The 16,988-nt window shown below is 35.3% G+C and overlaps 1 protein-coding gene across 3 annotated transcripts in view; it reads left to right on the top strand.

The window, feature by feature from the left end:
* GDAP1 (ganglioside induced differentiation associated protein 1) overlaps positions 1 to 16,852 on the top strand; it is a 30,583-nt gene extending 13,731 nt beyond the window's left edge. The window contains exon 6 of one of the 3 annotated variants that reach the window (XM_076005208.1): positions 872 to 16,852. In XM_076005208.1, coding sequence (XP_075861323.1) covers positions 872 to 1,254 — 383 coding nt within the window. In that variant the 3' untranslated portion in view covers positions 1,255 to 16,852. The remainder of the gene's footprint in view (positions 1 to 871) is intronic. The other 2 variants (XM_012735352.3, XM_012735351.3) reach the window with 2 other exon arrangements.
* The last annotated feature ends 136 nt before the right edge of the window (positions 16,853 to 16,988 follow it).

Here is a 16,988-nt window from a genome sequence, read left to right as displayed (position 1 = left end):
AATGATGATAGCAGCAATGATATTGAACTCAGAAAAACCCAAGTGTCTAATTGTAACTCAGTCTGCATCTATGTGGTATATGACTGGTGGTGGAGTTTTCTACATAATTTAAACTGTGGTTGAGAGATTCTTACCTAACCCATTTTACAAATTGTAATTATAGTAGTTAGTTTGGTTGAATAACTTATATAGTTGCTTGAATGCTCCCTCAAGAGTTTTTTCCTTAGGCAAGGAGACAACTTCCAATTTAGAGTCTAAAATGAGGCCCAGCATGTGTGTGTCTGTAGTCTGGTTGGTGAGAGTCCAGGTATCGTACCTATGAACTAACTTTGGGATTAAGCCACTTGCCATGTGTATACATGCAGACCATCTGCACTAGTCTAACTGATGACAGAATTGAAGATCATGTTACCTAAAACTTGCTTCCTCAAACCTCTTCTGCTTTAAGTAAGTAACTAAGAGCAGTATCCACTGAGTAATATTCAGGCCCAACTTTATGGATTTTCCTAAAGCAAACCTGTTTTTCTAAACCAGATGGAAGTATCTGTCAACTCCTCTCTTGGAAGTCCTCAATTCCTTAGAGTCCTTTACAAAATGATAGGCTTTGAGTATCAAATGGCTCCAGTTTCACATAGGGATCTGGGTGGCTGGAAGATGTCAAGCAAGTCTCTCTTAGCTTGGGATACATTTGCATGCACTTTTTTTTTTAAAGCATAAAATTACTTGCTGAGTATGGTTGTCAAGAAAATGTACCATGGGCTTCAGGGTACGTTTTGCTACACTCACACTTGCTTTTAAGGCTGAGGCCACTGAGACCAGTCTGTCTGTACAGTGCCTGTCCCTAATTCTCCATGTCCCTTTCTCTGATTAGAAGAAGGCCACCAACCTTGGCTCTGCGGAGAATCCTTCACCCTGGCAGATGTCTCACTCGCTGTCACGTTGCATCGACTGAAGTTCCTGGGGTTTGCGAGGAGAAATTGGGGAAATGGAAAGCGACCAAACTTGGAAACCTATTACGAGCGTGTCTTGAAGAGGAAAACATTTAACAAGGTTTTAGGACATGTCAACAATATATTAATCTCTGCAGTGCTGCCAACAGCATTCCGGGTGGCCAAGAAAAGGGCCCCAAAAGTTCTTGGCACCACTCTTGTGGTTGGTTTGCTTGCAGGAGTGGGATATTTTGCTTTTATGCTTTTCAGAAAGAGACTTGGCAGCATGATATTAGCATTTAGACCCAGACCAACTTATTTCTAGTTTTGTTGGGATCTGGGTGTGGCCACTCATCCAGCCATTCAGCTAGACCCTTATCTACTTTTCTAGATCCAGTGAGGAATTATCCTGGGCAACTAGTAAAAAGCATAATTTACTTTACTCTTTTGGTAGTTTATGTGGGAGGAGGAGGTTATGAAAATGTTTTTTTGTGGGCTGGTAACTGAGATTACTTATTTGCAAACCTGAACTAATCCATCCTTAACACATGTGCAAGGTCAAGATACGTAAATGACGACAGGTAGAGAATAGACCTTTAACTCGAAATGCCAGTTAAAGTTCTGAATTATTTTTTGGGAGAAGGTTATTATTATGAGCAGACAGTAACAATAACCTGTGATGGAGACTATGTAGTTGAGTAGTTAGCAGTATTTTCTGCTGGAATTCAGAAGTCTTCTTTGTTCCACAACACAGGGGCTTGCAGATAGCAAGAGGGCACAGCGTCGCCTCATCCCACCACTGCCAGCTTCAGGCAGAAATATGGGAGGCAAAGGGAAAAGGGAGAAGGGAAAATGGAAGAATGGAGTCTGTATAGGGTGGAGTAGTAGAAAGTAACCTTCAGATGCCTCCAACGTCACTAATGGCTGCCTGTCCCTTTAGTAAACATCACATTTAACTGCTTGTGGCCACTGCCTGCACATACACTCCTGCAACTAAGAACTCTTGGGAGGAGAGGACTAGGGAATCACTGGGGCAACTGGGCTGGAAGGAACTTCAGACTTTACACATATAGCACCTCATTTGACTTCACAGTTAATTCTAAAAGCTCATGAATCACACTCATTGCTTTAGTAAGATTAAGTGCTTGGGGATGAGATGCCCACTGGAACGAGTCTGCCTAGCATTTACATGAAAGTTTTAAGTGATGATATGATGGTTCTTTACCATTCTACATGGTCTCCACTTTGATGATGCCTGTGATAATATCACTCCTGTGGACCATTGTACCCAGGGGAAGAAGGGCTTGGCTTCTACTGCCTTCTTTATGCACATATGTGGCATTTTGGTGAATGTCCCAGCTAATCACTAGCATGTTATGTGGCTGGGTAATGGATATTTTGATGATCCAGGAGTACCAAATATGTTCATTCTTCATTTGGGGAGGCTGGTGCACTAACACAAAAACTTGTCCAGGCCTTGCATCTGTTTGTGATCATCAACAAAGCCTTGTTAAAGAGAAAGGTCTAATCTTAGCCCTTGGCAATTAATTTAGGGGAGATGGATAGATAGTGATGTCCACCTGTATTCATTCATGCATGTCTAGGCACTTTGGGAGGTACTCCAGTTCATCTGGAAGGGACAATCCCTGTATGTCCCATGAGCAACCATGGAACTGCAAGATATGGTTTATGCTCAGGAAAAGTCTTTCATGGTGACAGGAAGGCACTTTCTCTGGATCTGGCCATAAAGGCTGTGGGAACAGTTTCTGACAGGTAGCTTGTGCAGAGATGATGGACAACGGTTTCAGTGAACTATATAAGTCCAAGCTTGCTTGGACTGTCTTAGATTGGCTGTGCAAAATAGCCAAAGAATATATTGACTTTTTCATTAGTAGAGAACAAAAGTCATACCTAGGAAACAATGAGTTTTTGATGGCAAAACAGTTCTGTAATTCCATTTTGTTTCTACAGTTCCATTTAGTGATGCAGTTGTATTAGAAAATCTTGAACTAGATGTGCCCTGCTAATAAAAATTAATAACACCTGTAAGGTAAACTCAACAATAATTAATAGTTATTAATAATTAATAGACTGGGGGCTTTTATAATAATGTCTTAATTTTGCACATCAGTGTGTCATCTTATGGCATCTCTGAATCTTTTTGTTGCTGGGACATTCCAATCTGTGTATTCATAAAAGAGTCATAGGAGTGATTATTCAATAATTCATAGTATTTTGAAATTCTTTTTTCTTTTAGGGCTGGTCAAGTGAAGGAGTGTGTTTTAAAATTTTTTATGTCACTCTGATAGAAACAATTGCTGAGACATGAAGAAATCAAAGTTGGATTTTTATAAAAGTCTACACAGGCTATTTATCTGTGAAAGGGTTGTTAAGAATAAAGATTAGAAGCCTACTGTTAGGTTTTCCTTCAGTATATATTATTACTGAATCAGAGGGAATCTACTAGGAAGTGCTCATAATTTTCTTATACAGGATCATTGGAAATACACTTGTGTCAATATTAAAGGTGATACATGGTGGCAAATTCACTTGTTTCATAGATACTCCTGAGTTCATGCTTTTAAAATGTTTTGTCTAGGGATGTAATGACCACTAGATGTCGCTGTTCATCCAGTAGTCTAAGATTGGGTGTTCTTTCTGTTCAGAAGGCTTCTGAAATGTTTCAAGCAAAGATAAACATTAATGACCTTAGTTTCTGAAATGAGGGCATCTTCATATTCATCTGTGAAAAAAAAACTTGTGGCAAAGGTAATTTATTTCTAATTCTTTAGAAGGGATAATAGTACCACTCAATGTCAAGCTAAAGAGTCGAACACGCACTATTAGTTAAAATAGACACTTCTTTGTATTTTCTTTTTCATGAACATTAGTGACTAGACAAAGTGCTTCTCAATTTCCAAAATTTGCATAAATATCAAAATTAGAAAAATGCCTGAGGTATTAAAGTTATGTTGGCTATTTATGTCTTAACACACATAAATACTATTTTATTGTTATTGCAATTATATATGCCTTTCGAATCCATTTTCCTTAATAGCAGATAGTTGTAAATTGCTTGCTCAATTTTTAGTAATTATTGCTATTGACACCAGAGTTGTAGATTTTTGGTGTTGTTGAATGTAATAGAGAGATCAAGATACTATTCTGCCTGTAAGATCAATAAAAGTAATTGGAAAATAAATATATATATATAACACCTAAAACAAAGTACTAATTTTGTGATCTTTTTGGGAAAACAGATGTATTTTTTTTCATTTAAAATCAAAGCATGATTTGGCAATTAGGGTAAAATAAGCAGAAGTTAGGTATTTAAGATATTTAGCTATAGAATGCCATATTTTTCCTATAAAAATTACTGGCTCACGATTCATTTAAATATGTATAGTTAAAATGATTGGCAGCCTAAATAATAACATATTGATCCTGGTTATTAAAGTAGCTGTTTTGCAGCCAGCTACCTGCCAGGTGAGACCATGAAAATGATAAGTACTAAGAGTATTTATCTTTGAAAATTAGTTTTGTTATATGTTTGCCAGGTTTCAAATATTACTCTTATTATATTTATGTATGTATATGTTTTTTTATTTCAATTTTCCTGAAGATCCTAATATTTATGTATATTTTCAACATAGCTAATTCTCTTCCTTTTATTGAACATGGATTATGAATATACAAATTATCATCAACATTTCTAGCCCTGGTAAGCTTAGCCATTATTTGAATCATCAAATAGAAATTGAATACTACTTTTTTTGTACTGAGCAAGCAAATTCAATGGAAGTCTAATTGACTTTATCTTCCCTGAGTTTACACACAAGAACAAAAGGCAACAATAAGGAATACTCTCAAAGTCAAGTGAATTTATAACTCTGCTCAGAAAATTAAAAAGCACCAATGGTAAAGACATAAAAGTCAAATTAATACAATAAATAAATCAATATTTAGACATGACCATCATTGTTTATTGCAAACTATTGATTGGCCTATTTATTTTGTTATCTCTACTTACCTGTATCAGAATGTCTTAATTTTCTAATACTCCAGAACAGTTATATTTTACTAGGTAAGGTAGTAGATTCCAAACTAAGTAAGTATAATTTCTAGTGTGAGGATAATTTAATTTTAATTATATATTACATTATGAGAATGAAGAGGGAAGAACAAATTTAGTTCATGGATTAGATAGTGCATGGGTGAAAGCAATATCCTTCATTGCTGCATCTGAATTGAAGCTTGGATTTTTGTGTTGGGAGGGAGGAAGGATTGACATGGGTGAGAAGGCAGTGGGGTAGAGCAGGTCAATAGAGCTTGAAATGAAACATGCCTATGATGGGCCTTAATATACTTTTTGGCTCAAGTAGGGTGGTGCATCTTATACATAGTACCTGGTCATAAAACTCCTTTGGGAAAGTTGTAAGTTTTTTGTCTTTAGGCTTTTACTTTATTCCATTACTTATACATTGGCTCCTTGATTACCATGTGCTGTCATTAACTCCCTTAGTAGGGGAAGCCAACAGTATGAGTAAAAATATAATGAATGTTAATGAAGTATAATGTAGAGCGTCAGGTTTCCATGGCAACAGCTGTATTCACATCCATATATGCAAGCTAATTCCTAATCAAATAAGTAATTTTTTAGTCACATGGCCAGTATTTATAACTTCTTGTATCATCTAAGCTACTTTTGGAATTTAAGACTTTGATATTCAACAAAAGTATCCATAAACATCAAATACACATCATAAATAAAAATATAATGACATGTTTTCAGAGATTCCATATTCATTAAGTTCAGTGCTCAAAAGAAAATAAAGGTTTGCATTAAGAAAATGGTATGAACTAAAAATTCTTAGCCCTAAAAGCAGACATGGCTACATTGTAAAAATTCTTCTTATTGCTCAACTCATTCCTTCGCAATGTAATATTACAAATCCTCCCGTCAAATAACATCTGCAGAGCAAGACTATAATGAGGTTCATCAGAGCACAAATTACTAGTCATGTTAGACATCAGGTAGTGCTGACAGTAATTGGAAGTCCATTCTAGGCAGAGTGGAGGGCTTCATTTACACCTTGCTACCCACCAGGCACGAGCAAGGACCATGTCCAAAGACGTACCAGTGTTTTGCAGTGTTGGCACTGTGGATATTGTGGGCCAGATAATTCTTTGTTTTGTGGAACTGTCCTGTGTGTTCAGCACTATTCCTGGCCTCTACCCACTAGATGCCAGGAGTGCCTCCCACCTCAGTTTTGACAATCCAAAATGTCTTCAGATATTGCCAAATGTCACCTGGGGAGGAAATCATCTCCAGTTGAAGACCACTGCTCTACACTCACCCTAACAAAGCCTAAAACCAAGTCCTGACAGGATCTGCAGGGGAGGCATATTTTTGAGGTTGGTTCTTGCCAAATTAGAGGTACTCAGGAACAACTTGGGCTTCTGTATATCCTTCATAACAAAGCATAGAACCAAACCCATATAATTTAAAAGTGATTTGCCAGTGACTGGACTACCTGATAGAGTAAGAATCAACACTCTTCAGAGAGAAGATAACAGAATCCAGAGTCTCTATAAGGTATCATTAACAATATCCCTTAAAAAATTACCAGGTACACAAATATACAGGACAAGCAAAAATACAGGACCATAGTCAATAAAAAAGTAATAATAAATAGAAACAGAATGTGATATGCCCAAATGTTGGGATTTAGCAAAGATTTTAAAGCAGCCATCTGACTATATATGTTTATAGAATTGAAAAAAATTGTCTGATTGAATAAACAAGGGATTTCAGCAGAGAATTAAAACCATTAAAAGAAACAAAATGGAAATTATAGAAAAGTACTGTACCTTAAGTGAGAAGTTCAGCAGGTGGACTTCACAGCAGATGAAAGATGGCAAAGGAAAGATAAAGAAACAGAATTTCAGGAACATAGAAAATATCAACTGCTCTAATATATGTGTTATAGGAGTTCTAAAAAGAGAGGAAAGAATTAGGTAGGAAAAATATATATACTTGAATAATGCCAAGTTTTCTCAAATTTGATGAAAGAACATTGACTTACTAATCAAAGAAAATAATTGAACTCAGCGAAAGATAAATACCAAGAAAGCCTCATCTAGGTACATCATCATCAGACTTCTGAAAACTAAAAAGAAAATCTTGCAAGCAGAGGAAAAAAAAAGACACAAGTGAACAACTATAGGAATGTTTGCTGACTTATCAGAAACAGTGGAGACCGGAAGACAATGATAATGTCTTTAAAATGGTGGTCAGTGTGGAGAGAATCCTGTCAACTCAGAATTTTATAGCCAGAAAAAAAAAATCCCTTAAAGATTGGGTGAAATAGAGATATTTCATTTCAGATGAGTGAAAGCGGAGAGAACTCGGATCCAGCAGTCCTGTAAAATAAAACAAAAAATGTGAAAGGCCATTTTTCAGGCTGATGAGGAATGATTCCAAATGGAAACCCAAATCTACAGAAATGGGGGAAAAAGTTCCAGGAACGGCAAATAAAAGGGTGCATATAAAAGATTATTTTTATTGTCTCATAATTTCCTTAAAAGGTAACTGTTTAGAACAAAACTAATAGCATTATAAGGTAGACTTTATAATATATGTAGAAGTAAATATATGGATTAAAGACACAAAGGTCGGGGTGGTAAATGAGTGGAATTGTATTATTGTAACAAGATTAGATTTGTGAAGTGTAAAGTATGAAGTGTGAGGAAGGGTGTGCCAAATGTCAAGTAACAAGTGGAAAGCATAAAGAAGAAAGTGACAAATGTTGAGTGTGAAGTAGTTCAATTTAAGCACTAAATAGACTCTGATAAGTTAGTGAATTGTTAGCCTGGAGAAACACTAAAAATTAATTAAAAATAACTAAGAAACCAATAGAAGAAACAGAAACAAAATACCAATGAAAGAAGCAACAGAACCAAGAAACAGAAGGGAGAAATGGAAAACAAATAGCAAGGTGGTAGACTTAAACACACCATACCAATTATTACATCATATGTAAATGTGATATAAATCACATTTAATGTAAAATGTTCCAGTTGAAGGTCAGAGAACATAAGATCAGATAAGTATGCAAGTACAAGTATATGCTGTCTGTAAGAGATATTCTTTAAATTTAAAGTTGTGCAAATTGAACATATAAGTATGGGAAGTGATATATCAGGCAAATAGCAAGAAAGTTGGTGCAGCTACATTAATTTCTGAAGAAAAGTTTAAGGCAAAGTTTTATAAGATATAAAGGGGGACATTTATAAATCACAAAAGGAGTAATTCCTGAGGAAGATATAACAATCATAAATATAATAACAAAACCATAAAACAAATCTTAATAAATTTTCAAAGATTTTTCTATTACAGAGTATATTCTATGGCCATAATGTAATTAAATTAAAAATCAATAAAATATTTAGAAAATTCTTAAATATTTGGAAACTAACATGTTTAAGTCATGGTTGAAAGAAGAAATAATAAGGGAATAAGAAATTTTGAGTTGAGTGATAATGAAAGTACAACATTTCAAAATTTGTGAGCTATAACAAAGGTAATGCTTAGATGGAAATTTGTAGCTTTAAATGCCTGTATTAGAAAAGAAGAAAGAGCTAAAATTTTTGATGTAAGTTTCAATTTTAAGAGCTACAGAAAGAAGAGTGAATTAAACTCAAAACAAGTGGAAAGAAAAAAATAAGAATCAGTGCAGAAATCTATGACATAGAAACACAAATTAACAAAGTCAAAATGTATTCTTTAAAAGATTAATAAACTTGATAAATCCCAACAGTACAAATCAAGAAATATATAGAGAAATATAAACTACCAATGTCACAAATAAAAGAAGGAATATCATTACATATTCTGCAGATTTTAATAGGAAAATAAAATTTGGAACAAATTGTGCCAATAAATTTAGCAACTGAATGAAGTGACAAATTTCTTCAAAAACACAGCTTCTCAAAAATGACTCCAGAATAAGTAGGACATTGGAATAACCATATATCTGTTAAAAATTGAATTTTTAATAAAAATAACTTTGCTACAAAGAAAATTCTAGGCCCAGGTGGTTTCATTGGTAATTTCTAACATGCATAAAGTAAGAAATAATGCCAATCAAACACAAACTGTTTTAGAATATAGAGAAGGGAGTACTTGACAAAATTATTTTGTGAGACCAATATAACCCTGATACCAAAATATGACAAAGATTTATAAGAGAAGAAATCAGAGACCAAATATTCCTCATGAATATGATTCAAAATTTCTCAATAAAATATTGGCAAATTGACTCTATTAATATACTAAAAAAGCATACATCACACATTATGGTCAAGTAGAATTTATTCAGGGAATGCAAACTTGGTTTAATGTTTGAAAATCACAAGATATGTTTAACAATTAACCAATTAACCAAATAAGGATGAAATATGATATAATTATCTCAGTAAATGCAGAAAAAAGATTTTGATAAAATTCAACATATATTCAAGATAAAGACATTCATCATAGTAGAAATAAAGGGAAAATTCCTCAATCTGATAAAGGCATCCATGAAAAATCCAAAGTTGATATCAAACTTAATGGTGAAAGACTAAAGTTTCCCCTTTGTAGATCAGGAATAAGGTAAACATATCTGCTATCATCATTTCTACTCATTATTCTACTAAAATAATAGCCAGTGCAATAAGACAACTAAATGAAAAGGTATATAGTTGGAAAGGAGAAAGGAAAACTGTTTCTATTTGCAATGGACATGATTGTCTATATAGAAAATCCCAAGGAATCTTCTAAAAAACACTTAGAAATATAAAAATGAAGTTAGCAAGGTCACAGAATGCAAGATCGATATACAAAACTCAATTGTATTTATATACACTAGCCACATACAATTGAGAAATGAAAAAAATTCTTTTATAGTACATCAAAAATATAAAATAGTTAGCATTTAACAGATCTGCAATACAACTACAATGAAAACTTCAAGTAATTAATAAGAGAAGACCAAAATAAATAGATACACCACGTCCATGGATTGGAAGACTCAATATTTTTTAAGTCCATTTTCTCCACATGTGCCTGTAGATTTAATGAAGTGCCAATCACCATTCCAGCAGCCCCTTCCCCTTTTAAAAGAAATTTGACAACTTTATCCTAAAATTTATATGAAAATGCAGAGCACATAAATAACTAAAACAATTTTGAGACAGAACAAATTTGGAGGTACTTTTCTTATTTCAAGACTTACAATAAAGCTATAGCAATCACTTAGTATGGTATTGGCATAAAGGTAGACATATAGATCAATAGCACAGTTTAGAGAATCCAGAATGGGCTTTCCATGTATATATAGTCAACTTTTCTTTTCTTTTCTCTTTTGTTTTGTTTTCTTTCTTTCTTCTTTTTTTGTTTAAGCATAGGAGGCAATTTTGTTTTATTGAGGGAAGAGAGTCTTTTGAAAAAATGACACTGGAACAACTGGATATCCATATTAAAAACATATCTCAATATTAATCTTAAACTGTACACAAAAATTACTTTGAAATCTGTCATGGACTTAAATATAGATGCTAAAGCTATAGAATTTGTAGAAGAAAGTAATATAAAATGTTTACTACTTTGGAACTGGCAAAGATTATTAGAGAGTATGCAAAAAAGTATTCATGAAAAATGATAAATTAGACTTTATCAAAGTTATAAGGATCTGCTTTCTAAAAGACACCATTAAGAAAATTAAAAGGCAAACCACAGAATGGAAGAAAATATTCACAATATATGTGCCTAACAGAGGACATAGCCAAAGTGTATAAAGTATTCTTACAACTCAATAATAACACAACAAACAATTCAATAAAAAGTAGACAAAAACTTGAATGGACACTTCACAAAAGAGGATATATGAATGGTCAATAAGCACACAAAAAGATGTTCAACATTGTTATTCAACAAATCCAATACGGCAATTGGATTCAATTGGAAATCATATATGCCAGTCATTGTACCACATAGAAACTATTAATATACAGTCTAAGCCAAATCCAATTAAAACCACAATGAGGTACTACTTCATATCCACTATATGGGCTAAAATTAAAAAGACTGACAATACTAATTGTTCAGTAAGGATATAGAGCAATTGGAACACTTATAAATTATTAGTAGGAAGATAAAATTCACATCTATTTTGGAAAAACATTTGGCAATTTCTTATAAATTAAAAAATGCAGTTAACATATGACCTAACAATTCCATTGTTAGGTATTTAGCCCAAACGAATGACAACCAATATCTGCATGTATACATAGGCTGTCACATAAATGTTTATAGCAGCTTTATTACTAATAGTCAATAATTGGAAACTATTCAAATGTACATCATAGAGAATGAATACAATACTATATTAATACAATGGAATACAAGTCAGCAAAAAAGAACAAAGTATTAAAATGTGCAGATAAATTTCAAAAGCATGTAATGTGAAAGAGGCAATGGGCTTACACATTACTCAAACCCAAAGATGATCATCAGTGGCCCAGATCCTGAACTTGTCATATGTCTGACTTGAGTGAGAGTCACCCAAAATCTGTGTATCAACACTATTTTGGCAAACTGATCTCATGTGATCATGTGAAAGAAAAACTGCCCTGCTCAGTGGGAGTGATTTGCCTGTTTGACCACTCTCCTTGAACTGGACATGACCATGGGATCCTAGAACAGTTTAATGGGTGAAAATTCTAGAGTTCTTCGGGGCATCTAGTAACCTCATTCATAGGTTAGATGGTTGGAGAGCATCCAAAACGGGAGAAATTGGGCCACAGTCCTTGCAGCTCCCAGTGTGAGCTCAAGTTTCTTCACCTGGATGGCACTGATGGCCCCAGCCAGTCCCATATACCTGAGATGGACTTAAAACATTTTGAGAAACACTCTAAATTGGTGGCCTCCCTGGCGTGTGGAACCCACACTGCTTGCTTGAGTCTAAGAGCACACTGGCGAGGGGAATGTTTGTGTGTTCAGTAGTGGCTATCCTTGGTTGACCAGCGTTGACAGTAGAAGATACTGCCATCAAACCAAATATCAATGTCATCATCAAATTAGTAGCAATTCCAAAGTATTCTGAACTAGCAAAAGCCAAGTGGCAGCACTTAACTGACAGAGGAAAGTTGTACATAATTACCAAAATGAGCAGTAAAGCTGGAGCCTTAGTCAGGGAACCTTGACCCACAGGTACTTGTTGTGGTAGCTGATAGACCATGTATTCTCGGGGGAGTGATACCTCTGAGAATACCTCCGGGTAGTGCATCAGGGTATTTACTTGACTTGAGAGCTGGTGAGCAGAAACCTGCTAATAGCTGTTATAATGAAAATTGTGATTTTTCATTCAGTCTCCAGATCTAAACAAATTCTCATGCCCAGAGTCTGTTGCCTGAAAGAGAAACTATGTCCTTTTGAGAAAGAAACTTGCAGTTTCAACACAAGTTGAGTATTTCTTCTATGTTTCTCCAAGGGACCTCTGGGCATGCCTACCCCGACATTATAAGACCTAGGGCAAGTATACAAATGGAAGCCCGTGGCCCATAATTCTCCCTTTTCTCTTTCTACTTGTGGACCTTGCTTACATATATGCATACACCCCAAGCTACAGACCTAGACTCTGAACATACTTGCACAACCAACTTCCTCTAGGCCACCTCTTGGGTTGACAGGTGTGCACATTGGAAGCATGATCCACTTTTGACAGGAAGGACTTAGGGAAAAGTTGCATGTATGTTCTAGAAGTGAGCTCAGGGATAATTGGGCAGGGAATTTCAGAGCTTGCAGTACTGGAGTATTTGAAGCGGTGGTGTGGGCCCGGAGAGGGCATGTCTTCGTGGCCCTACAGACTCTTTCAGGGAGGGCCGTGGTTGGAGGCTGGAGTAGTCTTCCATTAAATGTGGGTCATAAAAGGGTCCAAGGAAGGGGTAATATTTGTCTGACTCTCAGGGCGATAGTGTACACTGGGTTTTTTTGAGGGCACTTGGAAGCCTCATATTAATTCCCTGACTTGTGGAGTAAGGGCCATTGTGGGAGGAAGGGCCAAGTAGAAGCCGGTGAAACTGCAAAAGTGTTCCCCAATCCCACGGGCCAAAATGGCAAATTGGAAACCATATCATATCCTTGGAGGAGTTTCAGAGATCAGTGGCCATCAAAGACTTAAGGGATACAGGGGTGGTGGTTTCCTGTTACCTTCGCTTGTTGAGGCCTTGCAAAACCCAATGGCTCATGGTGGATGACTGTATTCTTACAGTGAATTTGACCAAGTAGTAGCCTTAATTGTAGCTGCCATGCCAGCTGTGGTATCTTTATTGAAACATATCCACTTCTTCTGGCAGTTGAGATGCAGTTACTAAGTTCCAATCCCCATATGTACAAATGATCATAAGCAGTTTCTTTTATGTGGTAAAGATAAGAATATACCTTTCTTGTCTTGCTTCATGGCTATGTTAATTTTCTTACTCTTCATCTTAACTTAGCAGGATCTTTATCAGCTCAACATTCTGTTGACTATCAGTCTGGTCCTCTTTTTCTGGTGACAGGCTAATTAGACCTGAATAGAGGGAAGTAGCAAGTACTCTAATTGCCCAAGAGTGATGTATGTCAGAGAAGCTAGACAGATCCTTAAAAGGTACAGAGGAATACCTCAGTGGCAAAGATTTTAGGAGTCATGTGGTCTAGGGCATGTGGGGATATCACCTCCAACATCAAGGCTGTGCCTTGAACCCTCTACTCCTAAGAAAGAGGCAGAGCACTTGGGTGGCCAGTTTTAGATTTTGAAAGCAGAATATATTGCACTTGGAATACTGCTCTGATTCACTTGTTGGTTGACGGCCGGTTTTGAGTGGGGCTGGAGCAAGAGAAGGCTCTGTAGCAGGGTCAGGCTGTGGTGTAAATGGCCTTCTTCATAGGTCTTGTGACTCAGTTGATGATACTTGAGAGGTGAAAATATTTTTCTTATTTCACAAAAGAAATTTTAGAGTCATAGTCTAAAGTCAACAAAGACACTAGCAATTAGGGTGAGTATTTTGTGAAACTCATAGCATAAGAATATTGCATTGATATGATATAGTGACTAGTCTTTCATCTAATATTATTATTTTACAGGTGAGTAATCTGCGACAGTAGGAAAAGTAACTTGATCCCAAACACAGACTTTCCTTGTTGATGGAAAAAATGACTATAGAACTTGGGTCGTCTGAATCCTTGATAACACTGTGCTGCAAAATTTGCTAAAATGATGTTAAAATTTTTATATTTTCCCATTTAAAGACATAGGTTGCCTCACAGTGTTGTTTTTTATGAAAGGGGCATGCTGAATATATTTCTCCACTTTAAAATTCCTTTACAAAAATAAAATAAATTTATATTTAGAAATTGACTTGAAAGCAATTCTAAGAGTAAAATATTTAGAATTCTATCTAAACAAAATAATCATCCTATGGGATTACTTTTGGTAGTCTAAGCACTTAAATCTAGAGACACCGGAAACTGTTTCAAAGATAAAATAAAAAATGATTTTTTAAAGCATCTTCAAGTTTAACCTTATGGAATTGACAATAATACAGTTAAAATAAGACCCAGATTTATAATCCATATAATCATGATAAAATATGCATCATGAATTTTATATTCTAAGCATTGTGATTATTTACTAAATTTTGATGCCTTTTTCTTGCTTAATATTTTCCTTTAATTGGTTTTTATTAATTACATTTGATATAGTTATGTTAAATAATTGCCAATTAGCAATCCCATGTTTTTCATTGCTTTCTTTAGCAAATGCATCATAAACTCTGAAATGCAGCACTTACATCTTCTCATCAACTGGTATATGGTCAGTTGATTTTTGACAAAGTTGCAAAAATAATTCAGTGGCAAAATGTAGTCTTTCTACAAGTGATGCTGGAATAATGGATATCCATGGGCAAAGAAAGAACTTCATTTAATTCAAACCTCACAAATGTACAAAAATTGATTTAAAATAGATCATAGACTTAAATGTAAAAGCTAAAACTTTAAACCTTCTAGAAGAAAACACAGGATAAATTCTTCATGACATTGAATTTGGCAATGATTTCTTAGTAACAAACCAAAAGTATAATCCATAAAAGAAAAAAATATTGATAAATTGGAATTCACCCAAATTAATAACTTCTGCTTTGTAAAAGATACAGTTGTCAGAATAAAAAGACAAGCCACAAATTGGGACAATATTTACAATTTCCACATCTTATAAAAGACTTCTATCCCAAATATATGAAACTTGTAAATGAGAAAACAACTCATGAAAAATAGGTAAAAAAATTGAACTTATATTTTATTAAAGAAAATATATGAATGACAAATATAAACACAAGAAAGGATACTCAACATCATTAGCCTTTAGGGAAATGCACATTGAAGCTACACTGAAATACTACTACATAACTATAGGAATGTCTAAAATTAAAAGGGCTTGTCTTATCAAGTGGTAGTAAGGATATGAAACAACTGAAAATCTCATATACTGCTGATGGAAATGTAAAGTTAAAAATGGTTTGGTGTTTTCTTAGAACATATGGGAGGTGTATAACTACCACATGACCCAACCATTTGACTCCTAGGTATTTGACCAGGAGAAATGAAAGTATATTCCTTAAAAAGACTTGCCCATGAATGTTCAAAGCAGCTTTATTTGTAGTAGCCCCACTCTGGAAATGACCCGAATGTTCATCAATAAGTGAATGAATGAGCCAATGGTGGTATGTAAATACAGTGTAATACTATTCAGTAATAAAAAGGAATGAACTATTGGTACGTGCAACAACATGAGTGAATATAAAAATATTATGGCTAAGTAAAAGAAGTCAGACTAAAAGTTTATTTCCTTAATGATTCCGTTTATATAAAATTCTAAAAAATGCAAACTAATCTATAACATAGATTAATGTTTCCCTCAGTTGGACTATACTTTAAACAGTTCTCTTCCTGATGATAGGCCCCCCTGATCTTCCTTGTCTTAGAGAACTTACTTTAGAAAGCTTGCAATTGTAAACTCTTTCTCTGCTGCTTTGAGATGTAAAGCTTCTCCTAGCCTCTGGCCAGTTTTATAACTCAGGAATGTCTTTCTCAAGGACCTGGGGGCCATCCCTTTGAAATGCAATCATCAAGAAAGATGTTGTCTCTATCTCTGTCTCTGGGGAGGGCAGGAGCCTAACAGGGACAACTAGCAAACACAGATGTCTAATCTCATTGACCAACCCCTCCACTCCAGCAACCTCCAGTGCTTTTCCTCTAGCTCAGCGCAGTGCATGAAACTCTGCTGCTCTTTGTTTCCATGGAGTTAAGTTCAGTCTCGCCCTTGACTTCTATTGCAAGTCTTAAATAAAGTATTCCTCAGCTTGTTTAACTCTGGTGTAATATTCTTTGACAAGTGACAGAAAGCAGATTAGTGATTGCCTGGGGATCAGGGAAGGTATGGGAGAGAGGAATTGCAAAGGGGGATGAAGACATGTGGGGGTGATGGATATGTTCTTTGTGTGTATGTGTGTGTGTGAGAGGTGATGGTTGAGTGAGTGTATTCATATTTCAAAATTTATCAAATTATTTATTTATATAAATTATACCTCTGTAAAGCTGTTAAAGTATATATTATCTGTCTCAATAATTTGACTTTTTTTTTTTTTGAGAAAGAGTCTCTCATTGTTGCCCAGGCTAGAGTGAGTGCCGTGGCATCAGCCTAGCTCACAGCAACCTCAAACTCCTGGGCTCAAGCAATCCTTCTGCCTCAGCCTCCTAAGTAGCCTGGGACTACAGGCATGCACCACCATGCCTGGCTAATTTTTTCTATATATGTTAGTAGGCCAATTAATTTCTTTCTATTTATAGTAGAGATGGGGTCTCACTCTTGCTCAGACTGGTTTCGAACTCCTGACCTTGAGCAATCCACCCGCCTTGGCCTCCCAGAGTGCTAGGATTACAGGCGTGAGCCACCTCGCCCGGCCAATAATTTGACT

This window comes from Microcebus murinus, chromosome 7, assembly GCF_040939455.1.
Source record: "Microcebus murinus isolate Inina chromosome 7, M.murinus_Inina_mat1.0, whole genome shotgun sequence".
NCBI lineage: Eukaryota > Metazoa > Chordata > Mammalia > Primates > Cheirogaleidae > Microcebus > Microcebus murinus.
Note: the sequence above shows the minus strand (reverse complement) of the source record. Positions and strands in the feature narration are given on the sequence as shown.